Source organism: Staurois parvus, unplaced genomic scaffold (genome assembly GCF_062004578.1).
Source record: "Staurois parvus isolate SC_StPar_1 unplaced genomic scaffold, SC_StPar_1.0 ptg000842l, whole genome shotgun sequence".
Lineage (NCBI taxonomy): Eukaryota > Metazoa > Chordata > Amphibia > Anura > Ranidae > Staurois > Staurois parvus.
The window spans coordinates 995,306-1,009,658 of NW_028318638.1; the positions used below are offsets into that span (position 1 = coordinate 995,306).

Consider the following 14,353-nt stretch of genomic DNA (forward strand, 5'->3'; position numbering starts at 1 on the left):
GGATGCACAAGGGAGTAGGGGAGAATAGCAGGTTGCATAGGAAAAGTAAGCAAATACCCAACTACACTAACATTTTTATTGTGAAGTTACAGCATACATGAGATTTTAATGATCGAGTTTAGACCTACTTAAAGAATTTATGAGCTTCAAAAGCACCCAATATTTCACACGAAACTAAGACCCCCAATTAAAAAATGGAAATGACTTTGTCAGGTTTTGCATACGTTTGATCGGTAAGCCCTTGTCCTATAGACGCTTCAATAAAAGGATCAGAAATTATGAGGTGATATAGAGCACCTATATTTCCATTGGAGCCAAGGAATGAAAAAAAAAGAATAAAAACCATCAAGGTATTTCAGTAATGTAGGACAAGTCTGACTCAAGTGAGGGATCATGAAAAAAATACAGTCCTAAAATACTTTTCCAGCACAGGAAGCCAATGACATATTTTTTGGTTTACGTTCTATGGGTTGTGCAGATGTTAGGGCCGGCAGCCAGCGGAAACATTTAAAGTGGATCTTCGAGGATTTTAATATGAAAGCTGCCATGGCAGGCTTGTTTTTTATGGCTGCAGGAACCAGGGTGGTCATCCTGATCTGATTTCATTACCTAGTCAATGAATGATTGGTAACAAGCATGCAGCCAAGCCTCCGTCCTGCATTACAAGGTAACAATTCCAAATCAAAAGAATTAGCAGTGAGAGCGCTCATATTTTCCATACTCATAATTTTCCATGAAAGCAGAACCCCCGGCAGGATTGGTGACCGGAATTTTCACATTCAGCAATATAGGTTGGTCACTCATTCCACCACCTCACCCACCCGCGCACCAACCTGTGATTAGACAATAGAGAAGATGTAGCATTATAATAAGCTCATCCCTCTGCTCCCCTCCTGTCACATGTTCCTTGACAGCTCATTTGCATGCAGCGCATGCTTTTGGCCTCATCCATCAGCCTAATGCATGCCCCTCATTTTCCCATGCAGGAAAAGCAACAGGCCTTCTTTTTTCAGAAGCACATACTCACCTTTGGTTTGCTCTTCTGCTGCAATTCAGAGCCACTAGGAGTGAAGAAAATACTGCTCCTTCCAGGTATGGAGAGGTATGAGACCTACTCCTCATAGTAGTGCAGGTGTTTGGCGATTGGCCAAGCTCTGTCATATGGGGTCAGGGAAGCCCTCATCTCTGTGTAAGCTCACACTAGAGCAACTCAAAGGCTAAACAGGGCTTTCTTTACTCCAAGCAGCTAAGCAAAAGAAGTGCAGAACAGGCAAGCATGTGCCGCTAGTAAGGGTGCAAAGTACAGCCAACAGGAATGAAAGGGCTTTTTATCGTATACCTTATAAGACAGCAAAATGGGCAATTGAGCAGACCCTTGAAAGGTCAACTCCATGTAATCTGAGATTTTAGTTTGGTTTGCTTGCTTACATTTATTGATTCACATGTTGCCTGTTTTGATGACTGCATTGCTGAGATCTCCTCATCCAAATATTCCGCTCTGTCCATCAAACCACCACATCTATTACAAAGCCAAATGGCGGTGCCATGCCACCCCAGTAGGTTCTTCATAATGTAGAATGAACAAATACTCTGGGAATCTAGCTGCGAGACAGCACCATATGTTATGGTCTACTAGTGGCCGAGATCTGGACATTGGGTCTCTGAAAGCTAGAAAAAGTTGACTGGTGAATAATTTATTTGAGGCAGATTTGGCCTTTAATTACAGCAAACGCAGCTCTGACAACATAGACCTCAAAAGCGTGAGCTGCTCATGGCAACTAGTCACCTCTTCTGTTCCTCTGTTGGAACAGGAATATCTAACCTTGGGTAAGTTCCGTGTTGAATGGTATCAGAGCTTACACAGGGCTAAATTGCTCCTTCTTCTGTGAAAGGCCTAGAGAGTAGCTACTAAGGGGTTTTGAATGAATCCCAGGAGCAGATCACTTACTACTGCAAACTTGGAGGGCTCGGGCACACCAAAGGGTGTGAACTACCGCTATGGGTATTGCCGAGAAGATGGTTCAGAGAACCTGTTCAGGTTCTCTAAACCATTTTGTTGGTGACAGAGTGAGGGAGTCCCCAGGTCCAAACATTCCTGGATCCCAGGTCAGTCCCTGTGTGATGGAGTCTCCAGGTTCAAACATTCCTGGATCCCAGGTCCATCTCTATGTGACGGAGTCTCCAGTTCCAAACATCCCTGGATCCCATGTCCATTTTTGTGTGACAGAGACTCCAGGTTCAAACATCCCTGGATCCAAGGTCCGTCTTTGTGTGACGGAGTCTCCATTTCTAAACATCCCTGGATCCCAGGTTTATTTCTGTGTGACAGTCTCCAGATCCAAACATTCCTACTACTCTGTATCAGGTAGGACAAAGTAGGCTCACCCTTGCAGTGTAAAAACTACTGATATAAATCTGATATATCCCTGGCCTAACATCATGTCAGACTCTACAGCTGCTTTGCAGCCTTCCAGAATCCATTGCCCTGCTTCTGCTTGGGAATTATGGAGCATAAAGTTTAATATTTTCTGCATTGTTCCTGACAGCCAACGCTCCTGCAATGCAGATGCTGATATTAACTGTTCGCCAGCTTCTTGGCTGTTGTACTGCGTAACGTCCTTGAGCGAACATTACATTGACGATACAATACATCGCATCCTTTATTCATTGTCTGATTCAGACTCCACCACCATTTAAGGCCATTAAAAAAAAAACAGCTAGGGAGCCTTGAACTGACTTCTCGAAGCTGCATTCATTTCATTTGTATGGGGTCCTTAGCAGGAATGTGCCAAATGGAACACTGGACAATTAATGAAGGAACGCTATAATTTAAAGTGGAATTTCAAATACAAAAACTGATGGGACCAATAAATCGGAAGACAATTTTACCACGATTAAAAAAGGGCAGTGCAAGAATGCTTAAAGATTACAAACTTTTATACAGTAAGGAAGGATATTGAAGTGACCAGCCTTGTATACTGCAGTGCCTCTATTCTATTCTGTCTTTGTAACTTGAACCCCAATATAAAGATTATCTGCATATACACTGTTGAAGTGTCCAAGCCCCTTTGTCAGACTTGGTAATGCCTGATCAGGCACCAAGCAGTGCATTGCAGAAGTCAAGGGGGCTGTACATATATAATATACCCCATCTCAAAGTACTGAATACTTGCAGGACTTTAGCGGTGTCTCCTGGCACTGAGCGAGTAGAGTGAAGGTTTGTGTAGGCATCTGATAGGGCATGCAATTGATAGGGCTTGCAACCATGGATTGCAGGAAAGAAAATTGCTTAATTCCCCTTATCAACCCAGTGTTGATGGGAGAATCCCTCCCATGGAGCTTTTGTATCCTGACAGTGGGAGGTTTCCCAGCTGTTACAATACAATGATCATCATTGCCGGCAACTATAGCCACCAGCAGTGATAAAACATAAAAGAAAACCCGACAGGCTGGTTGTATTGAAGTCCATCAATGCATCAACTTCAGTACAACCAGCCTGCCCATAGACAGATTGAAATTCAGCCAGTCCCTGCTGAACCAGCCAAATGTTAATCCATCTATGGCCAGCTTTAGTTTGAGTTGCCAACAGAATTACTTTAAAACCTCATTAGTTTTTTCCATCTCTGGACATCTCTGATTGTTATGCCTATTTCATGGTTCTTGTTGGAATTTCAACCAAAAATAGTCAAACAGATCAAGGCAACCTACCAACTGTTTACATTTATACCTATATGGCAAGGATAGTGGTAGGTTGAGTTCATCTGCTCCATTGTTTCTGCCATCAAAAAGCTGGTTGTAATCTGCAAAAAGTTGCATTGTCTATGGCCTAGAATTCCGAATGATGGACAGCACCTCAATGAAGCATAGCTGAGGGCTGTGAGGTCAGGGATTTGTCAAATTTGCATCATCTGTGCTCCTGTTGGACACATATGCTCAAGTCTGATAAAGTTTCATATCTATTGAGGACCTCCTTACTTTGATGTTACGCTAAGAATCTGTTTAGACACACATAAAGGGTTGATTTACTAAAACTGGAGACTGCAACATCTGTGCATGGTAGCCAATCAGCTTTTAACGCCAGCTTGTTCAATTGGACACAAAAAAAAAAAACTTGGAAGCTGATTGGTTTCTATGCAGAGCTGCACTAGATTTTGCACCATGCAGGTTTAGTAAATCAACCCCAAAATAACGTGGAATTCTTTAAAACCCAACTGAACTTGCTGTTTAAAGTAGCTAAATACATGGACTTTGCTGATTGGAGAGCTCTAGCTCTGTTTCAGCAGGGGGGGGGGGGGGGTGTAGTATCTCTGCAAAGAGACCACCGCTTCCACACAGAGAGCAAGGGTGCTTTTTAATAATTAATGTTGATTTGTTCTAGCTCTGAGACTTTGATTAAGCAGCGGGGCATGTCAGATCTCTGCAAAGAGACCACTGTTTCCACACAGAGAACAAGGGTCCTTTTTAATTACTTTAATGCTGATTGGCTATTGGTCAAGACTCAGATGGGGGTGTTTCAGATATCTGCAAAGAGACTACTGCTTTCACCCAAAGTACAAGGGTTCTTTGTGCAGCATGCTGGAAGGGGAACAGGCTTTTCTACTTGGCCATTTTCTACAAAAAAAACTCTAAGAGTTTGCACAGCTTTTTCTTGTTATGCCACATGAAAAAGTATTTAGCGAATGTAAACTGAAAGATCACATGGGCTTTAAAAAATCTTTTATCCCATCATTTGCACATGATCCCGGGAAACTAATGTAAGACCATGGATTATCTGTGTGGAACAGTGGTCTCTTTGCAGGATCTGACATGCCGCTGCTAATCAAAGTCTCAGCATATACTTTCAACAGAAGCCTACAGCTACATGTACACAAGAGAACAACATGAGTAATAGATGCCATTTAGAAAGGTGGTGATTTGCTATCCTGTCCTTCAATAGAAAATTCCCTAAAAAGGTGAAAGAAGGCTTGATGGGCTGGAGTACAAAGAAACTCTCTGTACGTCTCTATCCATTTTTTTGTTACTCATTACTGCTCACCAAAGAGACCCTATGCATCATGCAGTAAGCCAGAGTATATGCATTTAAAGTGCACCCACATATCTACAGTTCACAAAAGCAGCGAGCCATTTTGTGACTGCTCCTAACAAATACCTAGGAGACAATGGCATCGTTGCTTTCCAGTGAAAGGATCAAGGACGCATTCTCTAATTCACAAAATGGCTGCTTCTACATTGTGAATGTGGCAGATTCACATAAACGTTCCCACATTTAAAGGGCAAAAGCACCCACCAGCTCTCCCACAATTCCTGCCATGCGCCACTGCACTGTTTTGGCTATAGAAAGTGGGGGGGGGGGGGTTATACCATTTTCCGTTAGCTTGTATGTTATATTTTACATTGCAGCAAGCAAAGCGAAATTGGGCAGGCCATCAGGGCCAAATTGGGACCTCCAGCAGGACAATACAGCCTCTGGAATCTCCCCAGATATATCAGAAAGCCAGTATGTTATTTACTTAACATGCTATCAAACATCTCCCTTTAAATAAAAAAAAGCTCACTGAATGTGACTAGAACTACCTTGTTTTGTTAGTGGAAACCCAGCATATAAAGGAAATGCAAAGATGAACAGATCTGTACATAGTGCATAGTCATACCCAGAGCTGCTTTATGCCACAGCTTGAGTAAGAAGAATAAGGTCAGACATTGATTTCTCTTGACTGGTTTGGTGCCAGTGGTGCAGTAAGGTACAAAAGCGCTGAAAACTAAGCAGATGTAAACAGAAAAGTCAAAAAAGGGCAAGTTTGTATTGGATAGGACATTCTACAAGACTAGACAGTTTTGCCACATGCCTTGCCCAGATGCCCACAGCCTCCTTGGCATCGGTCAACATTAACGCCACAGGGCCTATGGATTCAGAATGTGCAGGCTGCAAGCAAAGGGTTTAAGCTCCCAAGGTCCTCCATGGGGCTCCCTGCACATAAGCACAGCCTGCTGCATCCTACATCATGTACAACCACCCCCGAGGAGGTTTAAGAAAAGTGCAAAGCCAAGGGAGCCTGCCAAAGAAAGCCCATCTCCTCTGCTCTGGGCTCTCCGGCTCACCATGGTCCTTGAGCTTTGCATGGTGAAGCCAGAAGCAGGAAATACTCCTTTTTGTTTTACTTTTTCTTTTTTTTTTTTTGGAAACAAGGACGTAATAGACACTATGCCTCCTCACATTAGGCTTTTTCTATAATGACTGCTCAGTTTCTGCTTAGGGTCTGTGGACTGCAGGTCCGCTTGTTTGTATAGGTCCCTCAGTTCCTTAATTTCTTGCAGGACCTTCCTGGCCTGCCTCCAGTTGGCAGAGGCCTCTCCTAAAAGCCTCTCAGCCTCTTCCAAGTCCTCCTTCCCAGAGGAATCCTTTCCCTTTTTTTTCCCTTCCTCACATTCTTTCACCTCGGTGAGAAGTTCCTGAGTTTTGTCTATCTTCTGAGTAATCAGTTCCTGTATCCGCGACAGTTTTTCTGACTCAGGGATCTTTTTCGGGATGGGTCGGTGGCCAGTAGAGTCTGAACGGGACAGGATCTCCTCCATGGAGGCACATTTGTTCTTCTCAGAATAGGACAACTTTTAGGGACCTGAGGTGTGTAGGTTGTGCCCTTTCCAAATGAGTCACGGTGCGTACCCCATTTATCCCAAGGAATTTGTTCTTTCGCTTGTAGGTTTTCCGACTTTCCTTTCTCTGAAGATTTGAAATTCTCAGAGTCGGATCTGCGGCGGGTGGAAGCCAGCTGGGCCACCGATTTGTCCAGGTCCACTCTGAAGCTTTGTTCACAGCTGCTTTGCTCCTCCGGAGAGGCGTCTTCTTCCTGGATAAGGTCTAGAGTCAGCATACCATCGGACGTTGAGGTAGATGCCTACAAAAAGAAAAGGGAAACCTTTAACAAATGGTTTAGCTTCCAAAATGCAAAACAGGTAAGACTTAAAGCATAAACAAACACAGATTTCTAGCCATCTACTGCTGTTTCTGGCTGCTAGCCTCAGGAGATATGGAATGAGATTTGATGAAATCACTATTGTGCTGCTTACTGTTCTTGCCTCCAAGCTCTCAAATGAGGAAGCAAAGTCCTGCCTCTACCAAGATGGCCACTTTCATACAGATACATGGTGCGAGACGACATGATAAGTCAGTAATGGGGAAAGATCCACTGCAGAGGAACCACAGGCAATATTAGTCCTTTGTCTTCTTATCTGCCATTTTTTTTTGGCATAGCTTCCAGAGTTCAGTCTCCCTTTAGGCAAAGAACAAACAAACAAGCTACTATTAGAAAAGCTTGCTGCCAGAATAGAAAAGAGGTGTTTGAATGAAAAATATGGTCCATATGAACCAGACCGCTCCTTAAGCTGGCCATACATGATTCATATTTTTTGTTCAATTACCTGGTTGAATGAAAAAAAAAAGCTGAATTCTTCCCACTGTGCCTTTGTATTCTGACAGCAGGGAGCCGTCTCAGCCTTCAGAATACAATGATCATTTTTTTTCCAGCTATAGCCAGTGGTACTAATCATTCCAAAAACACCCAACAGACTAGTTGTACACAAGTCATTTGATAGACTGATTTGTTCAACCAGCTTGCCCATATGTGGATTGAAATTCGGTTGGTCCCTGCTGGACTGGGCAAACTTTGATCCATGCATGACCAGGGTGTTCTGGTCAGCACAACAACTCCACCTTCACCATCTCCCAACTTTTTTTTGTTTTAATTACAGAGATCTCAAACACACATAACCAGGTTGGCCTTCTAACTTGTGAACAGAAGGAAGCTATATTCTCAATGATATATGGTGACATGACAAATTGCTATTCCACCTTCACTATACTGGTTTCTGCCACCCATTGAGACTCTCCACCCCCCTTTCCCTTTTTCTAATCGCTTTTTATTATTTGCATGTTTTGGGGTTTTGTTTTGTATTTTTTTGCAACCCTGTACCCAGCACTCTGATGTATACTTCTTGTGATGTCTACAGCAGTATTTTCTGTAAATGCCCCCCCCCCCTTCAAAAAAAAAGATTGTTAAAAAAAAATCTTGTGATTCAACCTGTGACTCCAAGATGGGAAAAATACTTTTTTGTGGAAATATTTGTTATTTTCATATAGAAACATTAAGATACTACTCCATGAAGTCATGAGAAAAAAGTGTACAGCATTTGGTCCTTCCTCACCCCTTAATTTAGGAGAAGGAAGGACCGTATGTGATGGGTTTACCACCATTACTGTGAGCCCAGGTTCATTTCAGGAACAGTGACAGAGACGTGGGAACTTTGACAAATGATGCCCCCATTGATACTATGTTTTGGCAGAGATTGCTCCCCATTGCAACAGGAAGAAAAGACATGTTGTTCATGACACAAGGCTCTGTGTTTGCAGCTGATCTGCCAGGTGGGTCTGGGGCCATCCTACAGATCAGGGGTCACCAACGGCCCCATATGGCCACCGGTCACACCTGTTGGAGCAATGGTGACTATTTTAAATGTTTTGCTATAGGGTTAAACTCGACCTAACCTCTTCAACTGTGGAGATGTCAAACGTAATAAAAGTTACTAGACTGAAAAAGCCTCTACTTCTCTATGACAAAATCATGGCCTAAATCTCAGGAAGTGCCAGTATTAATTTTTAGAACAACTACCTGATGTTCGAAAACAAGAAAGGCAGAACAGGTTCTCACATTTCATGGGTTTAGATTAAAATACAACCGTTAATGTGTGTGTGTGTATATATGTTTGTGTGTGTGTATATATATATATATATCCCTTGCCCACTCTATCCAAAATTAAAGAAACAAAAGGTCTCTGGACTTTACATGTTCTTTAAAGAGTCCCTATCACCAACGTAAAAATTGCATGTATAAGCACAGAAATATCAGGTATTTTAGATGCTTGCTTACAGCCTTTTTCCTTCCCATAAATTATCTTTTATTGGCTTAAAATTTACCTGCAGCCTTTTTCTTTTCCATAAATTATCTTCTATTGGCTTGAAATTCCCTTCCACAGCTCCCTCCCTCTTTGCACTTCATAACTCTGTCCTCTTGTGGAAGTGTCTAATTACTCTATTTGCTGATCCAGCTACTGTGCCCCTTCCATCTAACCTTTTATGTAGCTCCAAGGGAAGGAGCAAAGGTGATGACTATAAACCAACCATTCTCAACCAGGGTCATGTGGAACTCTAGGGTTCCTCCAGATGTTTCTAGGGATTCCTTGAGCTGTGGGCAATTGTCTTCCTATCTGATGGTGCCTGCATAGTTCCAGGGTCAACACCACTCAGCAGAGTCAGCAGCATGACACCAATTATCTTTTTAGATGCCTTTTTAGACTTGCTGTCAGGGATCACGGCGCCGGAATCCTGCATCACGGCGCCGTCCCCCCGCGCATGCGCACTGGCGGCGAGCCGCGGCTGACAGGACGCCGCGCATGCGCAGTAGAGAGTCGAGGGCGCGCCTCAGGCGTCCAGTGACAGCCGGGGGCGCGTCCCAGCCAGCCAATGACAGTGCAGGGCGCACTATTTAAAGATGCCCTGCACTGTCACCCATTGCCGCAAGGTCTTATGTGATCCTGGATACCTGCTCCTGTTCTGTGACCCTGTTTTCGACCCTGACTACGCTGCCTGCCCCTGTGTTTGACCCGGCTTGTCCTGACTACTCTGCCTGCTCCTGCGTTTTGACTCGGATATCCTGACTATTCTACGGACTGATTTACCTGGCTGACCCTGCATGTGACCTGACTACTCCTTGCCCGCTGATTTGGTACCCCGCTTACCCCCCACGGAACCACTATCCGTGCCACCCTGCTGGGGCCGTCATCCGCCTCATATCTGGCTCTCCCGGTACCTACACGCATCCCCGGAGGCCTTCCCAGCCGCTGGTGGGCCCGCCCAGAGGTCGTGACCTGGCCCGGGACTGTTTCAAGTCCATCCCCACCATCAGGGGCCCTGGTGAAGGCACAGCCCGGGCTTAGACCCCACGCTCTGGGTTGGTCTATCAGTTGGCAGCCGGAAGGCTCCGCCTGGCGGATCATAACAGTACCTTGCGGCCATGACAGAGCCAGGAGGTGGACCGGCGTCCCTAGAGGATATTTGCCAGCACCTGGCAACTTTGACCCAGGCCTTCCAGAACTTCCACAGTCGCTGCGCCCGACTGGAAGACCACATGGAGACATTAGCCCCCCAGACTCCCCCTGCTCAGAGTCCCGCGTCTGGGGAACCTCCCGCTACCCCGACATCCGGAGCGGTTGCCACACCCTTAGCTCCTGAGCCCCGCGTTCCCCTGCCGGAACGGTTCCGTGGTGACCGGAGCCGCTTCCGAGCCTTCCGGAATGCTTGCACACTATATTTTGACTTGCAGCCCCGCACATTCTCCTCCGAGACCGTCAGGGTGGGGTTTATAGTCTCTCTCCTTCAGGATGAGCCCCAGGATTGGGCTCACCGTCTGATGGAGAGGCGTGACCCCCAGCTTGACTCCGTGACCAAGTTCTTTCAGGCCATGGCAGTATTGTATGACGACCCTCAGCGGGCTGCCTCCGCAGAGGCTACCCTATACTCTCTGCGGCAAGGCCGCCGGGCAGCCGAAGAATACGGGTCCGACTTTAGGCGATGCATGGGAGACACCAGATGGAACGATGCGGCCTTATGTCACCAGTTCCGCATCGGGCTGTCTGAGTCTCTCAAGGACGAACTAGCACGAGTAGGCCTACCAGACTCCCTGGAAAGACTGATTGAGTTGGCCATCCAGATTGACCGTAGGTTAAGGGAACGTCGGCTGGAAAGGAGCAGCCAGGGTCAAAGGGTGGCATGGATCCCACCGAGAGACACAGCTCCAACCCCAGGGAACCATCCCCGAGGCACGGAATCGGGGGACAACCCGGAACCCATGCAGCTGGGACTGGCCCGTTCCCACTTGTCGGTCGAGGAACGTCAAAGGAGACGATCGCTGAACCTATGCCTGTACTGCGGGGAAGCTGGTCACCAGGTGCGCTCCTGTCCTGCAAAGATGAGTAAGTCCGCTTCCTTTTCTTTTACCTTACCCGCAGGAAGGGATGATCAGTCCAATTACCTGGCCATACCTGTGTCTTTGCAGCTCCCGGGAAGAACACTATCGGTGACCGCAATCGTTGACTCTGGAGCTTGTAGTTGCTTTGTCGACCTGACTTTTGCCCACCGGCAAAAAATACCACTGCAGACCAAAGAAAGGGGGTTCAACATCTTCTTGGCAGACGGCTCCAGTATAAAATCAGGGGTGGTGGACCAGGAGACACCACCCATTTTTACCACAATAGCAGACCATCACCAGGAGTTCCTCCGTTTGGATGCCATCGCATCACCCCTATTTCCAGTCATTCTGGGGCTCCCTTGGCTGCGGGCCCATAACCCCCAGGTTGACTGGGAAAGGGGGACGATTCAATTTAGGTCACCCTACTGTTTGAATCACTGCCAGGTCACGGGATCCGTGGGTCCCCGGTTCCTCCTGTGCTTGGACGGTGATGCCAATCTATCCCAGACTATTCCCCCGGCCTACCATGACTTCTTGGACGTTTTCAGTAAGCGAGGGGCTGACGTTCTTCCCCCACACCGTTCTTACGATTGTCCTATAGACCTCCTACCCGGATCTGAGATCTCGTTCGGCCGGATCTTTCCCTTGTCAGAAACGGAATCGGGTGTACTGAGGGAATATATTGACGAGAACCTGCGGAAGGGGTTTATTCGTCCTTCCACATCCCCAGCCGGGGCCGGGCTGTTCTTCGTAGAGAAGAAGGACAAATCGTTACGGCCCTGCATAGACTACCGTGATCTAAACAAGATAACGGTAAAGAACCGTTATCCCTTACCGTTAGTCCCCGAGCTCCTCCAGAGATTAAAATCGGCAATGATATTCACTAAACTAGACCTGCGGGGGGCCTATAACCTTGTCCGTATCAGGGAGGGGGATGAGTGGAAGACGGCCTTCCGTACGAGATTCGGTCACTACGAATATCTAGTGATGCCATTCGGGCTCTGTAATGCACCGGCAACCTTCCAGCATTTCATCAACGATGTTTTTCGTGATTTCCTCGATGTCTTTGTAGTAGTTTATTTGGATGACATCCTAATTTTCTCCCCTTCACTGGAGGTTCATCGAGGTCACGTAGTACGGGTATTAGAACAGTTGCGTCAACACGGGCTATACGCCAAGGCAGAAAAGTGCTGTTTCGAACAGCGCGAAATCACGTTCTTGGGACTGGTTCTCTCTTCCGCGGGGGTCGCGATGGATCCCCAGAAAGTCACGGCGATCTTAGATTGGCCAATACCCGCCGACAAAAAGGGGGTACAGCGTTTCATCGGCTTTTCCAATTTTTATTGAAAGTTTGTTAGGAACTTCTCCGGTCTGGTCTCCCCGATCACGCAACTGACGAAACAAGGGGTCCGTTTTAAGTGGACTTCCGAAGCCCAGACGGCATTCGAGAAGCTCAAAAAATTATTCACGTCTGCGCCCATCCTCTGCCATCCGGATACTTCCCTCCCATATGTCTTGGAAGTGGATGCCTCTGAGAACGCGGTAGGAGCGGTTCTGTCCCAAAGAAATGGAACCAAGGAACTACTGCACCCCGTGGCGTTCTTCTCCAGGAAGTTGACGCCGGCTGAACGTAACTATGACATTGGAGATCGGGAGCTCCTGGCCATCAAATCCGCTCTAGAAGAATGGAGGTACTTACTGGAAGGAGCCACACACCCAATCCTAGCGAAACGACTGAGACCTCGCCAGGCAAGATGGGCTCTTTTCTTCTCGCGATTCACTCTCCATATTACGTACCGACCCGGTACTAAGAACACAAAACCAGACGCTCTGTCCCGCATGTTTGAGGACCCCGATGACACAGTGGCACCTGACACCATCTTACCTTCCGGAAGTTTCCTTGCTCTACAAACAGAACTTCGTTCCAGACTCCTCGACGCTTCTACAGGACTACCAGTTCCGTCGGGGTCACCCCTCCTGAACCACGGCGGGCTGTTTTGGAAGGAAGACCGGATCATGGTCCCAGAAGAGGTGCGAACCCTGGTCCTAGGGCACTGCCACGACCATCGAATGGCAGGTCACTTCGGGGTTGCGAAAACTCTGGAACTACTACGGCGCTCGTTCTGGTGGCCGAACATGAATAAGGACTGCGAGCGTTACGTCCAGACCTGCTCCACCTGTCAAAGGAACAAGCCCTCCAGGAGCCGGGCATGGGGATTGTTACGTCCATTACCAATACCCAAGCGGGCCTGGCAAATGATTGCCATGGACTTTGTGGTCGAACTCCCACCATCCCAAGGCTACACAGCAATAATGGTGGTCGTGGACCGCTTCTCAAAGATGGCACATTTTATACCCCTGGAGAAAACCCCATCGGCACCTGAAACGGCACGGATCTTCATTAAGGAAGTAGTCAGGCTTCATGGGGTCCCCGAAGATATAGTGTCAGATCGGGGAGTCCAATTCACCTCCAGGTTCTGGAACTCCTTGTGTAAAGCACTAGGAATCAAGCTGTCGCTTTCATCCGCCTACCACCCACAGACCAACGGCCAAACCGAGAGGACCAACCAAACGCTGGAACAATACCTGCGATGTTACACGTCCTACCTTCAGGATGACTGGTTGACGTTGTTGCCGTCCGCAGAATTCGCGTACAACAACTCGAGTCACTCTGCAACGGGGCAATCCCCGTTCTTCGCCAATTACGGGTATCATCCCACATTTCTCCCTGACCTGATGCCTGAAAACCCGGTACCGGCATCTCAGGACGTCTTAAACTTCTTCTCTGTCAATAACAAGACAATTCAGGAAGCCATCGCCAAAGCCCAAGGGGACAGTAAGAGGGCGTTCGACAGGAAAAGAAGAGGAGAATTACTGCTTCAACCAGGGGATCGGGTATGGCTGTCAACGACCAACTTGAAGATGCTGCATCCTTCGAGGAAGCTGGGACCCAAGTACATTGGCCCATTTCCGGTAAAGCGTGTAGTCAACAAGGTGGCCTACGAGCTTGAGCTTCCGCAGACCTTCAGGGTACATCCTGTGTTCCATGTGTCTCTCCTGAAGCCATCCAGACCGGATCCTTTCCTGGACCGTGAGTCCAGACCTCCCGAGGCAATCTCCGTAGATGACCAGGAGGAATACGAAGTGGAGACTATCCTCAGTTGCCGACGGAGGGGGAACCAGACCCAGTTCCTGATAAAATGGAAGGGTTATGGCCCTGAGGAGAACTCATGGGAACCCGCCCAGAACATTCACGCTCCCCGGCTCATCCGGGAATTTTTTCGTGGACACCCGCGGTGGAGAGATCAGTGGGGCTCCCGGAGGGTGCCCAT

The 14,353-nt window shown here is 47.2% G+C and overlaps 1 protein-coding gene across 1 annotated transcript in view; it reads right to left on the reverse strand.

The window, feature by feature from the left end:
• Positions 1-5,782: 5,782 nt before the first annotated feature.
• Positions 5,783-14,353, reverse strand: part of PLEKHO1 (pleckstrin homology domain containing O1) — a 79,735-nt gene continuing 71,164 nt past the window's right edge. Inside the window, 2 exon segments of the mRNA XM_089655497.1 lie at positions 5,783-6,611; positions 6,614-6,896. Of these exon segments, the coding sequence (XP_089511623.1) occupies positions 6,211-6,611; positions 6,614-6,896 (684 nt within the window). The 3' untranslated portion in view covers positions 5,783-6,210.